This window comes from Salmo trutta, chromosome 28 (genome assembly GCF_901001165.1).
Source record: "Salmo trutta chromosome 28, fSalTru1.1, whole genome shotgun sequence".
Classification (NCBI taxonomy): Eukaryota; Metazoa; Chordata; class Actinopteri; order Salmoniformes; family Salmonidae; genus Salmo; species Salmo trutta.
Genome location: NC_042984.1, coordinates 4,991,537 through 5,011,750, shown reverse-complemented (window position 1 = coordinate 5,011,750; position 20,214 = coordinate 4,991,537). Strand labels below are relative to the sequence as shown.

The window sequence follows — 20,214 nt, the reverse complement described above, 5'->3', positions numbered from 1 at the left end:
AGGGGAGGGAAGGGGGGGGAGGGGATGGGAGAGGGGAGAGTAGGAGTTAGTGTGGTGTAGAAGTGAATGAATACAACAACACACAGTACAATAAACACATGTCCTTCCTCCCATCCCCAAACACTCCTCACTCCTCCTCCCTCCTCCTCCATCCCTCCTCCCTTCACCTCCTCCCTCCCTCCTCCTCCTCCTCTTCCCTTCGCCTCCCTCCTCCTCTTCCCTTCTCCTCCCTTCACCTCCATCCTCCATCCCTCCTCCCTCCCTCCCTCCTCCTAGACATTAAACTAAATGACATTCAGCCAGGCCCTGTGTAGTGACTCACGTCTACAGTTGGGGAATCCCCAGTAGCCCGTGGCACACTGTGAGCAGTCCCTGCCGATGACGTTAGGTCTGCACTGGCACTGCCCGCCGAAGGGTTCGCAGGTATCGCTTTCCGCGCCCACCTCATGGCAACCGCAGGGCATGGCACCGTTGTTGAAGAACGCAGAGAGAGAGATGGCTGAACTACGACAGAATGGAGAGGCTGTGGCAGGACTGGAGAGAGAGAGTGGGGAGGAGATGGGGAGAGGGGGAAGAGAGAGAGGGGGGGACAAAGGAACATGGGAGGAGAGGTATTCACACTAGAGTGAGTCTCTAGTGAGTCTGTAGTGAGTCTCTAGTGAGTCTGTAGTGAGTCTGTAGTGAGTCTGTAGTGAGTCTGTATCTTAGTCTCTAGTAAGTCTGTAGTGAGTCTCTAGTGAGTCTGTAGTGAGTCTCTAGTGAGTCTCTAGTGAGTCTCTAGTGAGTCTCTAGTGAGTCTGTAGTGAGTCTGTATCTTAGTCTCTAGTAAGTCTCTAGTGAGTCTGTAGGGAGTCTCTAGTGAGTCTCTAGTGAGTCTCTAGTAAGTCTCTAGTAAGTCTCTAGTGAGTCTGTAGTGAGTCTGTAGTGAGTCTGTGTCTTAGTCTCTAGTAAGTCTCTAGTGAGTCTGTAGTGAGTCTGTAGTGAGTCTGTGTCTTAGTCTCTAGTAAGTCTCTAGTGAGTCTGTATCTTAGTCTCTAGTAAGTCTCTAGTGAGTCTGTATCTTAGTCTCTAGTGAGTCTCTAGTGAGTCTGTAGTGAGTCTGTATCTTAGTCTCTAGTAAGTCTCTAGTGAGTCTGTAGTGAGTCTCAAGTGAGTCTCTAGTGAGTCTCTAGTGAGTCTCTAGTGACAGACAATTAGCTGTCCAGCTACTGACCAGGTGAGATTTGGTTCTGGGTACTGAAAGTAAATTTGAGCAAGTATATCTGTTCAGCAACAACTACTGTAACTTGTATTAGCTTGTAGCAACATCAATATAGACACAGACATGCTGTACAGTAAACTCACTTGATGTAGAAGCTGTTCTGTCCACAGTTGCTGATGAAGTCATAGGATTTGTCCAGAGGTTGTTCAGACAGGTAACTGGAGCTGTACCTGCTCTCTGGCACCACCAGAACATAGTCCTGACACACACATGACGTTAGGTTGTATAGATTCTATAGGTTGTATAGATTCTATAGATTCTATAGGTTCTATAGGTTGTATAGATTCTATAGGTTGTATAGATTCTATAGGTTGTATAGATTCTATAGGTTCTATAGGTTGTATAGGTTCTATAGGTTGTATAGATTATATAGATTCTATAGATTCTATAGGTTGTATAGATTCTATAGGTTGTATAGATTCTATAGATTCTATAGGTTCTATAGGTTGTATAGATTCTATAGGTTGTATAGATTCTATAGGTTGTATAGATTCTATAGATTCTATAGGTTCTATAGGTTGTATATATTCTATAGGTTCTATAGATTCTATAGGTTGTATAGATTCTATAGATTCTATAGGTTCTATAGATTCCACAGGTTGTATAGATTCTATAGGTTCTATAGATTCTATAGGTTGTATAGATTCTATGGGTTATATAGATTCTATAGGTTGTATAGGCTATATGGATTGTATAGATTCTATAGGTTCTACAGGTTGTATAGATTCTATAGGTTATATAGATTATATAGGTTCTATAGATTCGATAGGTTGTATAGATTCTGTAGGTTGTATAGATTATATAGGTTGTATAGGTTCTATAGATTATATAGGTTGTATAGGTTATATGGATTATATAGATTATATAGGTTGTATAGATTCTATAGGTTGTATAGATTCTATGGGTTATATAGATTCTATAGGTTGTATAGGCTATATGGATTATATAGGTTGTATAGATTCTATAGGTTGTATAGATTATATAGGTTCTATAGATTCTATAGGTTCTATAGATTCTATAGGTTATACAGGTTATATAGGTTCTATAGATTCTATAGGTTATATACAGTGCCTTGCGAAAGTATTCGGCCCCCTTGAACTTTTCAACCTTTTGCCACATTTCAGGCTTCAAACATAAAGATATAAAACTGTAATTTTTTGTGAAGAATCAACAACAAGTGGGACACAATTATCAAGTGGAACGAAATTCATTGGATATTTAAAACTTTTTTAACAAATAAAAAACTGAAAAATTATTCAGCCCCCTTAAGTTAATACTTTGTAGCGCCACCTTTTGCTGCGATTACAGCTGTAAGTCGCTTGGGGATTGTCTCTATCAGTTTTGCACATCGAGAGACTGAAATCTTTGCCCATTCCTCCTTGCAAAACAGCTCGAGCTCAGTGAGGTTGGATGGAGAGCGTTTGTGAACAGCAGTTTTCAGTTCTTTCCACAGATTCTCGATTGGATTCAGGTCTGGACTTTGATTTGGCCATTCTAACACCTGGATATGTTTATTTGTGAACCATTCCATTGTAGATTTTGCATCATTGTCTTGTTGGAAGACAAATCTCCGTCCCAGTCTCAGGTCTTTTGCAGACTCCATCATTTGCAGACTCCATTCTTCCAGAATGGTCCTGTATTTGGCTCCATCCATCTTCCCATCAATTTTAACCATCTTCCCTGCCCCTGCTGAAGAAAAGCAGGCCCAAACCATGATGCTGCCACCACCATGTTTGACAGTGGGGATGGTGTGTTCAGGGTGATGAGCTGTGTTGCTTTTACGCCAAACATAACGTTTTGCATTGTTGCCAAAAAGTTCGATTTTGGTTTCATCTGACCAGAGCACCTTCTTCCACATGTTTGGTGTGTCTCCCAGGTGGCTAGTGGCAAACTTTAAACGACACTTTTTATGGATATCTTTAAGAAATGGCTTTCTTCTTGCCACTCTTCCATAAAGGCCAGATTTGTGCAGTATACGACTGATTGTTGTCCTATGGACAGAGTCTCCCACCTCAGCTGTAGATCTCTGCAGTTCATCCAGAGTGATCATGGGCCTCTTGGCTGCATCTCTGACCAGTCTTCTCCTTGTATGAGCTGAAAGTTTAGAGGGACGGCCGGGTCTTCGTAGATTTGCAGTGGTCTGATACTCCTTCCATTTCAATATTATCGCTTGCAAGGTGCTCCTTGGGATGTTTAAAGCTTGGGAAATCTTTTTGTATCCAAATCCGGCTTTAAACTTCTCCACAACAGTATCTCGGACCTGCCTGGTGTGTTCCTTGTTCTTCATGATGCTCTCTGCGCTTTAAACGGACCTCTGAGACTATCACAGAGCAGGTGCATTTATACGGAGACCTGATTACACACAGGTGGATTCTATTTATCATCATTAGTCATTTAGGTCAACATTGGATCATTCAGAGATCCTCACTGAACTTCTGGAGAGAGTTTGCTGCACTGAAAGTAAAGGGGCTGAATAATTTTGCACGCCCAATTTTTCAGTTTTTATTTGTTAAAAAAGTTTGAAATATCCAATAAATTTCGGTCCACTTCATGATTGTGTCCCACTTGTTGTTGATTCTTCACAAAAAATTACAGTTTTATATCTTTATGTTTGAAGCGTGAAATGTGTCAAAAGGTCGAAAAGTTCAAGGGGGCCAAATACTTTCGCAAGGCACAGTAGATTCTGTAGGTTGTTCACCACCAGAACATAGTCCTAATATAAACATAAGTAACAGGTATAAATTAGAAATGTATAATTTCATCCAAACTTCCAGAGTTCTGCAGTAGGAAGTTTGGATAAAGTTATACATTTGTCATTAGTAGTTATTTTTTTACTGTGACAATATGAGGTTTGGTGTCAGAGCAAGAATCACAGGATCTGTGGATCTATGTATTTTTTATTTAACTCAGCAAGTCAGTTAAGAACAAATTCTTTTTTACAATGATGGCCTACCCCCAGGCCAAAACCTGGATGACGCTGAGCCAATTGTGCGCTGAGCTATGGTACTCCCAATCACAGCCGGATGTGATGCAGCCTGGATTCGAACCAGGGACTGCAGTGACGCCTCTTGCACTGAGATGCAGTGCCTTAGACCGCTGCCCCACTCGGGAGTATCTTTCAGTACAGTGTAGACATTGACCCAGTCTTCCTGGATGGACTCACCAGCCAGAGTGTTTTGCCATCAGGGACCTGGACAGTCAGGAATATCTCGTTGTCCGTCACGTCCAGAATGATCTGGTTCTCGGAGATCAGAACGCTACGGCAACCATAACCATGGGGACAGAAGGAGGCGTTGGCATGGCCTGGAAGAGGAAGAGGAATGATGATCATTCACATCACAAAGAGATTCCAACTGCCAAAAGATTCAACTGCCAAAAGATTCAACTGTCAAACGATTCAACCACCAAACGATTCAACCGCCAAAAGATTCAACCGCCAAAAGATTCAACCGCCAAACGATTCAACTGCCAAAAGATTCAACTGCCAAAAGATTCAACTGCCAAAAGATTCAACTGCCAAAAGATTCAACTGCCAAACGATTCAACTGCCAAACGATTCAACTGTCAAAAGATTCAACTGATTTTTCAGTCTCCTTACTTAGTTCCTGTGTTTTGCTCATTTGACTCATTCATGAAAGTCCTAAAAGTATTCTGCTATTGAGCATTGGTAGGACCTAAAATGACACATGGCTTTATCGTTGGCTTTTATACATAAATGTTTGACTAGGAATGCTTTGAAGATCGACCAGTAGATCACGACCGACAGACTGATGTACTGTAGCTGGTGTAGGTTTGGGAGCTCACCCTGCCAGATGCGTCCCCCGTTGATGAAGACCTGGACAGGGTAGGTGGGGTGGAGGGGCTGGTGGTAGTGGAGGATAAACACGTAGCGTCCCAGAGTGTGGACACGGGCAGAGTACACTGCTGCATTCTGGAGTACAGGAAGAGACAAGATATTTACATGAATACCTGAAGTCATTATTTGGTAGAAAACGACAGTGAGAAGTTAAAAAAAAGGAGTAGCATGTTATCAATATGTGGGGACTGACTATGAGGGGAGATCTAGAAAGTTTAGGAAATTAGTTGTTGCTTTTTGATAATAAATTAACACCTAAAGTCAGCTCTCTCTTGAGAAACAGGTTCCCAAATAAAATGTCCTAGACCAGGTACCGGAGTAAAATGACCAACAAAATAAAATATATTTGAAGAGGTACCTGGCTGTTATCAAGGCGGAAGTGGTCCACGTTATCCGCAGCGGTGGGAGGACGGGCTCCTGCCGGCTCTAGGGGGGGGTCATCAGGGGAGGCCAGGACAGGCTGCTGGCCCAATAACCCTTGACCTTCCTTCAACACCAGCGAATCAGACGGGGTCTGGAACCTCGACGCGATACACGACGAACTGGGGACGGAGAAAAAGAGGAGGGAGTTGAAGAAGAAAGGAAAGGAGAGGGTAGAGGGCGAGGAGAGGAGGGAGGGAAGAGGGTAGAGGAAGAGAGAGGGTAGAGGACGAGAGAGGGTAGAGGGCGAGGAGAGGAGGGAGGGAAGAGGGTAGAGGAAGTGGGGAGGGTAGAGGGAGAGGAGGGAGGGGGTAGAAGGAGAGGAGAGGGTAGAAGGAGAGCAGAGGAGGAGGAGGGAGGGAAGAGGGGACGAGAAGAGCGAAGAAGAGGAAAGGGGAAGGAAGAGGAGAAGAAAGGGGAAGAGAGAAGTGGAGAATGGAGGGAGGAACAGAGGGGAGAAAAGAGAAAATTAACCTGTGGAAAATAGAATGTAGCAGTTGATCAGGGACTCAGTGCTGGAGTGGCGCTGTACACAGACTGGTGACTTGACACCGACTACAGCATATGACTCCTGAACAGGTAACCGATGTCTGTATATAGCCTTGCTACTCTTACTTTCAAATGTCTTTTTACTGCTGTTTATTTCTTTACTTACCTACACACACACACACACACACACACACACACACACACACACACACACACACACACACACACACATACACACCTTTTTTTCCACACTATTGGTTAGAGCCTGTAAGTAAGCATTTCACTGTAAGGTTCTTCACCTGTTGTATTCAGCGCACGTGACAAATAAACTTTGATTTGATTTGACTTCTTCAGGGTGAGCATCACTGGTTACCTGTCAGGTGAGATACAGTGGACCTACAGTAAGTCTAGGTGATGGTAAAGGTGTCTGGTCTGGTTACCTGTCAGGTGAGATACAGTGGACCTACCGATAGTCTAGGTGATAGTAAAGGTGCCTGGTCTGGTTACCTGTCAGGTGAGATACAGTAGACCTACAGATAGTCTAGGTGATAGTAAAGGTGCCTGGTCTGGTTACCTGTCAGGTGAGATACAGTGGACCTACAGTAAGTCTAGGTGATGGTAAAGGTGCCTGGTCTGGTTACCTGTCAGGTGAGATACAGTGGACCTACAGATAGTCTAGGTGATAGTAAAGGTGCCTGGTCTGGTTACCTGTCAGGTGAGATACAGTAGACCTACAGATAGTCTAGGTGATAGTAAAGGTGCCTGGTCTGGTTACCTGTCAGGTGAGATACAGTGGACCTACAGATAGTCTAGGTGATGGTAAAGGTGCCTGGTCTGGTTACCTGTCAGGTGAGATACAGTGGACCTACAGATAGTCTAGGTGATAGTAAAGGTGTCTGGTCTGGTTACCTGTCAGGTGAGATACAGTAGACCTACAGATAGTCTAGGTGATGGTAAAGGTGCCTGGTCTGGTTACCTGTCAGGTGAGATACAGTGGACCTACAGATAGTCTAGGTGATGGTAAAGGTGCCTGGTCTGGTTACCTGTCAGGTGAGATACAGTGGACCTACAGATAGTCTTGGTGATAGTAAAGGTGCCTGGTCTGGTTACCTGTCAGGTGAGATACAGTGGACCTACAGATAGTCTAGGTGATAGTAAAGGTGCCTGGTCTGGTTACCTGTCAGGTGAGATACAGTGGACCTACAGATAGTCTAGGTGATAGTAAAGGTGCCTGGTCTGGTTACCTGTCAGGTGAGATACAGTGGACCTACAGATAGTCTAGGTGATAGTAAAGGTGCCTGGTCTGGTTACCTGTCAGGTGAGATACAGTGGACCTACAGTAAGTCTAGGTGATGGTAAAGGTGCCTGGTCTGGTTACCTGTCAGGTGAGATACAGTAGACCTACAGATAGTCTAGGTGATGGTAAAGGTGCCTGGTCTGGTTACCTGTCAGGTGAGATACAGTGGACCTACAGATAGTCTAGGTGATAGTAAAGGTGCCTGGTCTGGTTACCTGTCAGGTGAGATACAGTGGACCTTAGGCGCCAGGTATTCCATAGTGAACTTCTCCCGGGGAACCAGGTACACTTTGTGCTGGAAAACACAAGATACGTGTCAGCAAACATATAGACCTTCTATTATATCTCCCTATGGATCCTAAACATCCGGGAACCAGGTACACTTTGTGCTGGAGGAAAGATCAACAAAGGTGCCTTAAAGGTCCAGTGCACTCAAAAATGTGATTTCTCCTGTGTTTTATACATATTTCAACACTATGAGGTTGGAATAATATTGCAAAAATGCCCTTTTAGTATAAGAGCCTGTTTTGGTGGGTTGGAGTTTTGGCCTTCCATGGTGACATCACCATGCGCTAAATTAGTTAATAGACCAATAAGAAAGAAAGTTCCAAACCTCTTTGTCAATAAGAGCAAATTTTCTGTTTTCCCCTCCCCACTCAGACCACTCCGAGATAGTCCTAGTAAAATTCTTGCTTGGGAAATTGCACTTTGCTAAGAAGCTATTTTTGTTTATTTTTTTTACCATTTTAATTGAAAACAATTAATAGCTACCAAGAAACGATTCGATATTGAGATAAAAACGGCTGCAGAGACACTTCAACCGGCGCAAATACAAAGGGTGAGAGGTGACAGCCTTGTCTTGTGCCTCTACCAATAAAGATCACCTTTGAAACATAATTTGAAGGTCAAACAATGGCTGCGTCCCAATAATCTCTCCTTCCTCCTGAAGTAGGCACCTGTTCACTACTCCCCACTAGTTTAAAAACATTGGTTTGGTGTAGGCATAGGCTAAAGGGAGGTTCCACATCAATCATTTATTTTCAAATCCATGGAGTGAATGAATGCATACTTCACGAGAAAAGAGCGATGATTTAAAAAAAAAACAAGCATTGCTGACCATCCGCTGCTCCAAGCATTGCTGACCATCTGCAGCTCCAAGCATTGCTGACCATCTGCTGCTCCAAGCATTACTGACCATCTGCTGCTCTGTGTTTAACCCATGATCAACCCATTTAACCCATCATGTTGATAATGGGGCAGGTAGCCTAGCGGTTAAGAGCATTGAGCCAGTAACCGAAAGATTGTTGGTTCGAATCTAGAAGCCGACTAGTTGAAAAACCTGTCAGTGTGCCTTTGAGCAAGGCACTTAACCTTAATTGCTCCGGTAAATCGTTCTGGATAAGAGTGTCTGCTAAATAACTAACATGTAGAGATACACAGTATTACCAGGAAGAAGCTGGCTCTGTCAGCGATCAGCTGGACCTCAGCTTCAGTAGGGAGAGTAAAGACAGCCACGCGATTCATCTCATCGACGGTTACCACCCGACACAGGAAACTACACACAGATTAAAGAGAGAGATAGAGACAGAGCTGAATGATTGGTCAAGCTACACATTGAGAAGAGTTTTACATCCATTCATGAAACACCAATGGCAGCCAGCATCCTTTGTTGACAGCAACAGCTGTAAACAAAACACATATGCACACACACACACCTGTATTTGCAGTGCAGCAGTGTGACGTGGTGCTGGTGTGTCCTTCCGCCAGGTGTGTTGACGGACACAGAGATGGTCTGTGGTGCTTCCTCCTCACTGGCGTATTCTACCACCAGAACATAGTCCCCAGGACGCGGCACACGGCTATGTATCTGGACATTTAGCTGGTAGAGGAGAGACCGTATTACAGTCAGTGTTAACCCAGCTATGCTTCTGGACATTTAGCTGAGAGAGGAGAGACCCTATTACAGTCAGTGTTCAGTCATTACATTTAAAGTTATAACATGCTCATCCATACCATCACACACACACGCTCATACCACTCTCCTCTACTCACATTGCTGCCGCTGCAGACGGCCATGTTGGGGTGGCGAGGGGTGACCCTCTCCTGGTGACAGGGTCTGGGCAGGTGGTTGTCGAACCTGCAGCTGGCATCGTTACCAGAGACGGAGGGGAACCCATCCAGAGACAGATAATTGTAGAGCAAACAGCTATCAGGAAGAGACACAGACAGACACAGTCTAGTGCTGTAATACAGGATATAACAGAAATACTGAGCCTTTGGAAAACAGATTGTACCAAAATAATATGACTTTCAAGGGGTTTGTGATTAACATCTAATGCAACAGACAAAAACAAGATGGATAAAGAGGGGGGAGGAGGATGAAGAGGAGGAGGATGAAGAGGAGGAGGAGGATGAAGAGGAGGTGGTGGATGAGGAGGAGGATGAAGAGGATGAAGAGGTGGAGGAAGAGGAGGTGGTGGAAGAGGAGGAGGATGAAGAGGATGAAGAGGAGGAAGAAGAGGAGGATGAAGAGGAGAATTAAGAGGAGGAGGAGGATGAAGGGAGGAGGATGAAGAGGAGGAGGAGGATGAAGAGGATGAAGAGGTGGAGGAAGAGGAGGATGAAGAGAAGAATTAAGAGGAGGAGGAGGATGAAGGGAGGAGGATGAAGAGGAGGAGGAGGATGAAGAGGATGAAGAGGTGGAGGAAGAGGAGGATGAAGAGGAGAATTAAGAGGAGGAGGAGGATGAAGGGAGGAGGATGAAGAGGAGGAGGAGGATGAAGAGGATGAAAAGGAGGATGAAGAGGAGGAAGAAGAGGAGGATGAAGAGGAGAATTAAGAGGAGGAGGAGGATGAAGAGGAGGTGGTGGAAGAGGAGGAGGATGAAGAGGATGAAGAGGTGGAGGAAGAGGAGGATGAAGAGGATGAAAAGGAGGATGAAGAGGAGGAGGATGAAGAGGAGGTGGTGGAAGAGGAGAATGAAGAGGAGGAGGAGGATGAAGAGGAGGTGGTGGAAGAGGAGGAGGATGAAGAGGAGGAGGAGGAAGAGGAGGAGGAGGAAGAGGAGGTGGGTAGAGGAGGAGGTGGAAGAGGAAGAGGAGGAGGAGGATGAAGAGGAGGAGGTGGAAGAGGAGGAGGTGGAAGAGGAGGAGGAAGAGGAGGAGGTGGAAGAAGACTTACTTGTGGCTGGTGTCCGGTGCAGGCCTGTAGGAGCATGGCTCGGTCACTTTGATCTGGAGGATGGGAGCTTCATAGTAGGCACTGGGCAGCAGCACCAGGTAGTCCTGGGTTTAAAAACAGACTCCACATCAATCACAAGTCATCCATTTAAATCATATACATCATGGCAAATGTCATGTGTCACAATGTATTATGCACTGGGCAATAACAACACGTTGTCCTACAGGGAGGACGATGGATGTTACACAACAACACCACGTTGTCCTACAGGGAGGATGATGGATGTTACACAACAACACCACGTTGTCCTACAGGGAGGATGATGGATGTTACACAACAACAACATGTTGTCCTACAGGGAGGACGATGGATGTTACACAACAACAACACCATGTTGTCCTACAGGGAGGACGATGGATGTTACACAACAACAACACCATGTTGTCCTACAGGGAGGACGATGGATGTTACACAACAACAACAACAACAACATGTTGTCCAACAGGGAGGACGATTGTGGTCAACTTCCGACTTCCTAAATCTAGGCGAACAATAGTAACCGTATCCAATATATAGGCTAAATGTATAGGTTTCTCACCAGCAGTATGCCCTCAGCTTCGATGATCACGGTCCAGGTACCAGGGTTAAGAACGAATGGTTCTACAAAGTTATTCTGGGGCACATTGACGAAGGTAGGTTCTGAGCTGGGGGCAAACACAATCTGTTTGGACTGTTCTGAGCCTGGGAGAGAGAGAGAGAGAGAGAGAGAGAGGGAGGGAGAGGGAGATGGGGGAGAGAGAGAGAGAGAGAGAGGGAGAGAGGGAGAGAGAGAGAGAGAAGGGGAGGGAGAGAAGGAGATGGGGAGAGAGAGAGAGGGAGGGAGAGGGGAGAGAGGGAGAGGGAGAGAAGGAGATGGGGAGAGAGAGAGAGGGAGGGAGAGGGAGAGAGGGGGGAGATGGAGAGGGAGAGAGGGAGAGAGAGGGGGGGAGATGGAGATGGAGAGAGAGAAGGAGATGGAGAGAGAGAGAGAGAGATGAGAACGAGAGGGAGTGAGAGAGACAGAGGAGAACGAGAGGGAGTGAGTTAGAGATGCAGAAATTAATTAAATTAAATTAAATTCCAATCAAATAACAGTATAATGTGGAGTGGTTCAATAGTGAATACAAGGTGTTGTGAAAAGGAAAATCTCTAAACTTTACTTGTCAAAAGAGGATAATATATATTTGCGACTGAAAACGACAACTTAGGTCCACACTGCATAAGTACTTTCAAAAAAGCATACAGAAAGAATGCAATCATTTTCCTTTCATTAATCTCTACAAACAATTAGATACTGTAGTCAGGTCTGGTCATTTCTGATCAGCTCGTCTGTGAAACTTACCTTTCCGGCTGTTCTGATAGGCTGTTATTTTGCCATTGGAGACAGCAGCCTCAGAGTTAACATATCTGAGGATGAACCTCGTGAGGTAGACATCCACCTCACTCACGTGCACCGACAGTTTGACCGTGCTCTGAGGGACGAAGAGGGGGAGGATGAAGAGGATGAGGAGGTAGAAGAGGAGGGAGGAGGAGTGTAGAGGAGGAAGAGGAGGAAGAGGAGGGAGGAACAAGAAGAGGAGGGTAGGAGGAGGAGGAGGAAGAAGTGGAAGAGGTGGAAATGAAGGCGGTGGAGGAAGAGGAGGGTAGGAGGAGGAAGAGGAGGGGGGTAGAAGAAGAGGATGAAGAGGAGAGGGAAGAGGAGAGGGAAGGGGAGGAGAGGGGTAGAAGAAGAGGATGAAGAGGATGAAGAGGAGAGGGTAGAGGAGAGGGAAGAGGAGGAAGAGGGGAAGAGGGGGAGAGGAAGAGGATGAAGAGGAGAGGGTAGAGGAGGGGGAAGAGGAGGAGAGGGGTAGAAGAAGAGGATGGAAAGGATGAAGAGGAGAGGGTAGAGGAGAGGGAAGAGGTACAGAAAATAATAAGGTCTGCGTTAAAGATCCTGTGGTAGGATGAGAGGATCGAGGACTGGGGGGGTTGGGAGGTTGAGGGGTCAGGGGGGGCTGAGAGGTTGAGGGGTCAGGGGGGGTTGGGAGGTTGAGGGGTCAGGGGGGGCTGGGAGGTTGAGGGGTCAGGGGGGGCTGGGAGGTTAGAGGACTGGGGGGGTCGGGAGGTTGAGGGGTCAGGGGGGGCTGAGAGGTTGAGGGGTCAGGGGGGGTTGGGAGGTTGAGGGGTCAGGGGGGGCTGGGAGGTTGAGGGGTCAGGGGGGGTTGGGAGGTTGAGGGGTCAGGGGGGGTTGGGAGGTTGAGGGGTCAGGGGGGGCTGGGAGGTTGAGGGGTCAGGGGGGAGGTTGGGAGGTTGAGGGGTCAGGGGGGGCTGGGAGGTTGAGGGGTCGGGGGGGTTGGGAGGTTGAGGGGTCGGGGGGGTTGGGAGGTTGAGGGGTCGGGGGGGGTTGGGAGGTTGAGGGGTCGGGGGGGTTGGGAGGTTGAGGGGTCAGGGGAGGCTGGGAGGTTGAGGGGTCAGGGGGGGTTGGGAGGTTGAGGGGTCAGGGGGGGTTGGAAGGTTGAGGGGTCAGGGGGGGGGGTTGGGAGGTTGAGGGGTCGGGGGGGGGTTGGGAGGTTGAGGGGTCGGGGGGGGTTGGGAGGTTGAGGGGTCAGGGTTTCCATTGCCTAAGAAACCGCTGACCAATGACAGGAAGCGCAGCCGCAGCCAGTTCTAGACCCCGCCTCTGCATGCCACTACTAGCTAATCACCAGCCGCCTCTAGTAGAAGCCACACTCACACCCAGCCTCTCTATCCATGGGGAGAAGAGAGCAAGGGAAGAAGTGAAAGGAGAGCAGCTTACAAGAGGAGGAGAGAAAGGAGGGACTGGGAGAAGAAGGGTTAGGGCTGCATCACAAATGACCTATTCCCTATATAGTGCACTAAATAGGGAATAGGGTGCCACTTTGGGTTGAAGCCTAGGATACCACTGAGTCCGACACTTACAGTTGCCACACGTGGAGTTGTTCCCATCTTCCAGGATGGACACCCTGCCCATCATGTCCAGGCCACCGTGGTTCACATAGTGCAAGACTATTTGAAACAGGTCTGGAGAGTTAACCGAGACTTGAACCACCACCTTGGACTGGCGGGAGGGCATGGAGGGGGATGGAGAGGAAGGGAGGGAAGGAAGAGGAAGAGGAAGAAGGAGGGAGGATGAAGGAGGAGGGTGGGAAGGGAGATGAGGAAGGAAGGTGGTACAGGAGAGAGGAAAGGGAGGAGGAGAAGTGATGGAGAGGAGGAGGGTGGGAAGGGAGATGAGGAAGGAAGGTGGTACAGGAGAGAGGAAAGGGAGGAGGAGAAGGGATGGAGAGGAGGAGGGTGGGAAGGGAGATGAGGAAGGAAGGTGGTACAGGAGAGAGGGATAGAAAAGGGAAAAAGCAGGGAGGGAAGGCCACTCCTTAATACCAATAACACCAGCACCACTGCAGCCAAAGCCAACCAGTCCAGCACCACAGAGATGGGAGGAGGGCGAACATCCTATCTTTGCCATTGACCGCTTATGCGACAGCATGGGCAGCGCTATTAAGGGCTCTCCATTTTAAAGTAGTCAATTTATTCTCGCTTCTTTTCTACTGCCATCTGCAGTGCTAGAATGTTTTATCAGAAATGTAATTTATTGGCTAACACTATCTCTGCCTCTCGACAGAGATCACATTTATTTTTGTGAGATTGCAAAAATATTACAGTTTCATTCAAGACAGAATAAACACATTGTTTCAGGTGATAATAAAACATGTTTTGTTTTAGTTACATTTTCCTCAATTTGTTTCTCTAACTTTATAGCAAGTCAAGCTAGCTTAGCAGCTAATGTTAGCAAGCTAGCTAAAGGCTAGGCTAGGTGGAAGAAACTGAAGCAACACCTAATAATTATCATCATAAACAAACGTCATTACCATCACAAACTTTTATGAATTCAAGCGGGAGGCAACAGTCATATAATATTGACCTCCAATGTTATAATATTCAACATTGCTATTAAAATAGTACTAATTTATAGTACCTCATTCAGTGGTTTGGTAACTTCCTGTTCTATTGACGGACTCTGGCCGGACTGTGGTTAGGTAACTTCCTGTTCTATTGACGGACTCTGGCCAGACTGTGGTTTGGTAACTTCCTGTTCTATTGACGGACTCTGGCCGGACTGTGGTTAGGTAACTTCCTGTTCTATTGACGGACTCTGGCCGGACTGTGGTTTGGTAACTTCCTGTTCTATTGACGGACTCTGGCCAGACTGTGGTTTGGTAACTTCCTGTTCTATTGACGGACTCTGGCAGGACTGTGGTTAGGTAACTTCCTGTTATATTGACACTCTGGCCGGACTGTGGTTAGGTAACTTCCTGTTCTATTGACGGACTCTGGCCGGACTGTGGTTTGGTAACTTCCTGTTCTATTGACAGACTCTGGCCAGACTGTGGTTAGGTAACTTCCTGTTATATTGACACTCTGGCCAGACTGTGGCTAGGTAACTTCCTGTTATATTGACACTCTGGCCAGACTGTGGTTTGGTAACTTCCTGTTCTATTGACACTCTGGCCGGACTGTGGTTAGGTAACTTCCTGTTCTATTGACAGACTCTGGCCGGACTGTGGTTAGGTAACTTCCTGTTCTATTGACACTCTGGCCGGACTGTGGTTTGGTAACTTCCTGTTATATTGACAGACTCTGGCCGGTCTGTGGTTAGGTAACTTCCTGTTGTATTGACGGACTCTGGCCGGACTGAATATGACGCAGAGTTTGAAAAATTCCTGCAAATGCCACTCCGTTGCGAATGGTCCCCATTGAAATGAATGACATCTGGCGCAACGCAACAGACTGCAAAGTTAGGATGGATGTGTAGGGGGCGTAATTCCTTCTGCTGACCTGGATGTAATTCTGTCATACTTCCTTAATCCATAGGAAGTCCCGCCCAGTTGGCTACTTTAAAAAATTGTGAAATCCCTCAATGGTGCTGCCCATTTTAAAAACAGGACCAAATGTGCCCTCTATCCATCTCTATGCCGAGCACCCCCGCCACTCACCCCCGCCACTCACCCAATAAAACACACTTGCAGACCCCCAATACAAACACGCTAGCTTCAGCCATTAATCACTCAAGCATAAAGCAAGCTGGGATACTATAGATAAACCATAGACCTATTGGATCTTCACAGAGGAGAATAAGTTATGGTTGCACATGCAGGGGTAGGATGACTTCTCGGACAACAATAATAATACATCTTGTATAGACATTTCATTATCTTAAACTTCCATATAACAAGGATCCACTAAGATAATACCAAGGATTTATATAGTAGGGACTAAGATAATACCAAGGATTTATATAGTAGGGACTAAGATAATACCAAGGATTTATATAGTAGGGACTAAGATAATACCAAGGATTTATGATTTATATAGTAGGGACTAAGATAATACCAAGGATTTATATAGTAGGGACTAAGATAATACCAAGGATTTATATAGTAGGGACTAAGATAATACCAAGGATTTATATAGTAGGGACTAAGATAATACCAAGGATTTATATAGTAGGAACTAAGATAATACCAAGGATTTATATAGTAGGGACTAAGATAATACCAAGGATTTATGATTTATATAGTAGGGACTAAGATAATTCCAAGGATTTATATAGTAGGAACTAAGATAATACCAAGGATTTATATAGTAGGGACTAAGATAATACCAAGGATTTATATAGTAGGGACTAAGATAATACCAAGGATTTATATAGTAGGGACTAAGATAATACCAAGGATTTATATAGTAGGGACTAAGATAATACCAAGGATTTATATAGTAGGGACTAAGATAATACCAAGGATTTATATAGTAGGGACTAAGCAATTAATTCCTTTAGGAATTCAGTTACTAGTGTTGTTTATACAACTATAAAAAAATAAAAAATTATTTGTAAACATACAATAGCTGCATGCCCAGAGTGAGACTTAAGGCAATAGAATGAGGACAGAGTCATATAGATAGAAGTATAGGCTATATGTACTATACACATATATCTAGTACTGGCCCAGTGTGTGGGTCGAGTGTAGAGCCATGGAGTTATACTGTACACTCAGAGGACAGTTTATTAGGTACATATAGTAACGGGTCAGACCCCTCTCTGCCTCCAGAACAGCCTGAATTCTTCGGGGCATGGGATTCTACAAGTTGTCTGAAACGTTCAAACGGTGCTCAATTGGTATCAAGGGACCTAACGTGTGGCAGGAAAACATTCCCCACACCATCGGCCACCAGCCTGTACCATTGACACCAGGCAGGATGGGGGCCATGGACTCGTACCGTTTACACCAAATCCGGACTCTTCCATCAGCATGACGCAACAGCAACCGAGATTTTGTCAGACCAGGCGATGTTTTTCCACCTTTAAATTGTCCATCGTTGGTGATCTCGTGCCCAGGAGGCCGGCTGTTTCTGAGATTTACATTTAAGTCATTTAGCAGACGCTCTTATCCAGAGCGACTTACAGTAGTGAATGCATACATTTCATTTTTTTAAATTATTTTTCTTCTTTCTTTTTGTACTGGCCCCCCGTGGGAATCGAACCCACAACTCTGGCGTTGCAAACACCATGCTCTACCAACTGAGCCACAGGGAAGGCAGAGATACTGGATCTGGTATGCCTGGCACCGACGATCATACCACACTCAGTCGCTTAGGTCACTAGTTTGACCCATTCTAATGTTCAATCAAACACGGTAACTGGATGCCGGTCTGCTTGCTTTATTTAACAAGCTCCACGTGACTCACTGTCTGTGGGAGCGAACCATTATCGTGAACAGGGTGGTGTACCTAATAAACTGGCCGTTGAGTGTATTTATGCTATATATATATTATGTATTACTATAGAGTACATGTAGAGAAGACTAACCTGTATCAGGGACATCTGAGCGTAACCTCTCCAGCTGAACCGTTCAAATTCCACGGGGTTATAGCCGAAACGCACCGGCCGTCCGTCCAGCGTGGTACCATCCTCTATCTCAAACTTCAGGTGGTGCAGATCTGGAAAGTAGTGGTCCGGACGAGGCCTAGGACAAAGGGAGGAAAAAACACTGGTTTTAATAATCTGGTCTTTAAAATAAGATTCTGCAGTCCCTCAGCTGGATACTGTGTGTTGTTTCTCAAGGGGTTGAGTTAAAACGGCTATCTGAAAAAAAGTGATTGGGAAATATTTTTATTTTGTTTGTGTGATGCAAAGTGAAGGTTTTTACACCATTTTCCCCTCACCTGTTACACTTGGGTCCCTCTACATTGGGTCTGCAGCGACATCTCCCATTCCTCTCCCCACAGGACTGACCCGCTGATCCTCCAATATCACACTGACAACCTGCAATATACACACCAACACATCTAGAGGTCCTGATATACTGCAATACAACCTGCAATATACACACCAACACATCTAGAGGACGTGATATACTGCAGTACAACCTGCAATATACACACCAACACATCTAGAGGTCCTAATATACTGCAATACAACCTGCAATATACACACCAACACATCTAGAGGTCCTAATATACTGCAATACAACCTGCAATATACACACCAACACATCTAGAGGTCCTAATATACTGCAATACAACCTGCAATATACACACCAACACATCTAGAGGACGTGATATACTGCAGTACAACCTGCAATATACACACCAACACATCTAGAGGTCCTAATATACTGCAGTACAACCTGCAATATACACACCAACACATCTAGAGGTCCTAATATACTGCAATACAACCTGCAATATACACACCAACACATCTAGAGGTCCTAATATACTGCAATACAACCTGCAATATACACACCAACACATCTAGAGGTCCTAATATACTGCAGTACAACCTGCAATATACACACCAACACATCTAGAGGTCCTAATATACTGCAATACAACCTGCAATATACACACCAACACATCTAGAGGTCCTAATATACTGCAATACAACCTGCAATATACACACCAACACATCTAGAGGTCCTAATATACTGCAGTACAACCTGCACTGTACACACCAACACATCTAGAGATCCTGATATACTCCTGTACACAATTATCACATCCCTATAACTTAATTCCTCGTACAACAGACCAGTGTTACTGTAGCAGTGGAGATTTGGAGTCAAACTCTTGTGACGGGAGTAACCCTTCTTGAGACATGTAAAACCCAACTGTTGCCCTCGAACAGAGAGGATGTCCTGTTGATCTAATGATTAAGATGTTGGGTTGGTGATTCCTACTGGTTCCTACTGGTTCCATTAGGTTTACCTTGACAGCCGAAGAAGCTGTCGCTCCGCAGGTTGAAGAATCCATCTTTACACACAGAGCAGGTGCCACCGCACGCGTTGGGCTTACAGTGACACTGGCCGTTACTCTAAAACACAGAAATAGAGAGGAGATGTTCAATTATTATTATTATTATTATTATTATTAATATTATTATTATTATTATAAAAATAATAATTCTTATTATTTCTATAATTAGTGTTATTTTTATAATGATTTATTATTATTATTATAATTTTTATAATTATTATTATAATTATAATTATTATTTCTATAATTATTATTATTATTTCTATAATTATTATTATTATTTCTATAATTATTTATTTTCTTTTTTATAATTATAATTATTATAATAATAGTTATTATTATTATTTTCAGAATTATTCTATTATTATTATAATTATTTTATAATTATAATTATTTTATTTTTTATAATTATTTTATAATTATTTTATAATTATTATTATTATTATTATAACTATTATTACACTAGTAGTGCTAGCCAGTGTTATTGGCTATGTCCATTCCAAAGAGTATTGAATCACTGAGAAAACCCCATCTTTACTGCTAAACCCTATTCTTAGCTAAAGTACTGTACGTCCATGTTGTTTATAACAAGCCCACTTCTCACCTGAGCACACTCTGCCACACCACCCATTGTCCCTTCAACGTTGCATTCACAGTCTGAGAGAAGGAGGAACACACGGAACTTTAATTTCACTATTGGGCTGTCATGGGCATACGAAACAGGTAAACCTCACAATAACCAACACAATGCCTCCTTTTGATAACATTTAAAGCAGGGGTCGGCAATTCCAGTCCTCGAAGGGCCTGACTGGTGTCACAGTTTTGCCCCAGCACCCAGCTAACACATGCAATTTGATTAATCAGCTGTGTTTGTTAGGGATGGGGGGGGGAAAGTGTGACACCAATCAGGCGCTCGAGGACTGGAGTTGCCCACCCCTGATATAAAGGGTAAAGTTGTGTCTTACTGGAGCATCCATAGACGGCGTCAGGTGACAGGTTCCAGAACAGAGGTTTACACCTGTCACAGGCCACTCCCTCCACATAGAGAAGACACTCACAGGAGCCAACGGTTGGCAGGACCTCGTTCTGTACAGAACCGTCTGGGTTACATGTATCAACTGCAGAGCACAGGAAGAAACAAGAAGTTTAGTTAAATACAGGAAACAAAATGTTTAGTAAAATACAGGAAACAAATAGTTTAGTAAAATACAGGAAACAAATAGTTTAGTAAAATACAGGAAACAAATAGTTTAGTAAAATACAGGAAACAAATAGTTTAGTAAAATACAGGAAACAAATAGTTTAGTAAAATACAGGAAACAAATAGTTTAGTAAAATACAGGAAATAAATAGTTT

General features: G+C 44.7%; 1 protein-coding gene across 1 annotated transcript in view; it reads right to left on the bottom strand.

Moving 5' to 3' along the window:
* Positions 1-20,214, bottom strand: part of lama5 (laminin, alpha 5) — a gene marked incomplete in the record, with an annotated part of 207,409 nt that overhangs the window by 72,474 nt on the left and 114,721 nt on the right. The window contains 17 exon segments of the mRNA XM_029720356.1: positions 323-534; positions 1,345-1,460; positions 4,425-4,564; positions 5,066-5,192; positions 5,476-5,659; positions 7,539-7,618; positions 8,770-8,878; positions 9,039-9,202; positions 9,376-9,529; positions 10,504-10,607; positions 11,102-11,244; positions 11,885-12,014; positions 17,411-17,567; positions 17,767-17,866; positions 18,811-18,916; positions 19,463-19,515; positions 19,824-19,976. Coding sequence (XP_029576216.1) covers positions 323-534; positions 1,345-1,460; positions 4,425-4,564; positions 5,066-5,192; positions 5,476-5,659; positions 7,539-7,618; positions 8,770-8,878; positions 9,039-9,202; positions 9,376-9,529; positions 10,504-10,607; positions 11,102-11,244; positions 11,885-12,014; positions 17,411-17,567; positions 17,767-17,866; positions 18,811-18,916; positions 19,463-19,515; positions 19,824-19,976 — 2,232 coding nt within the window.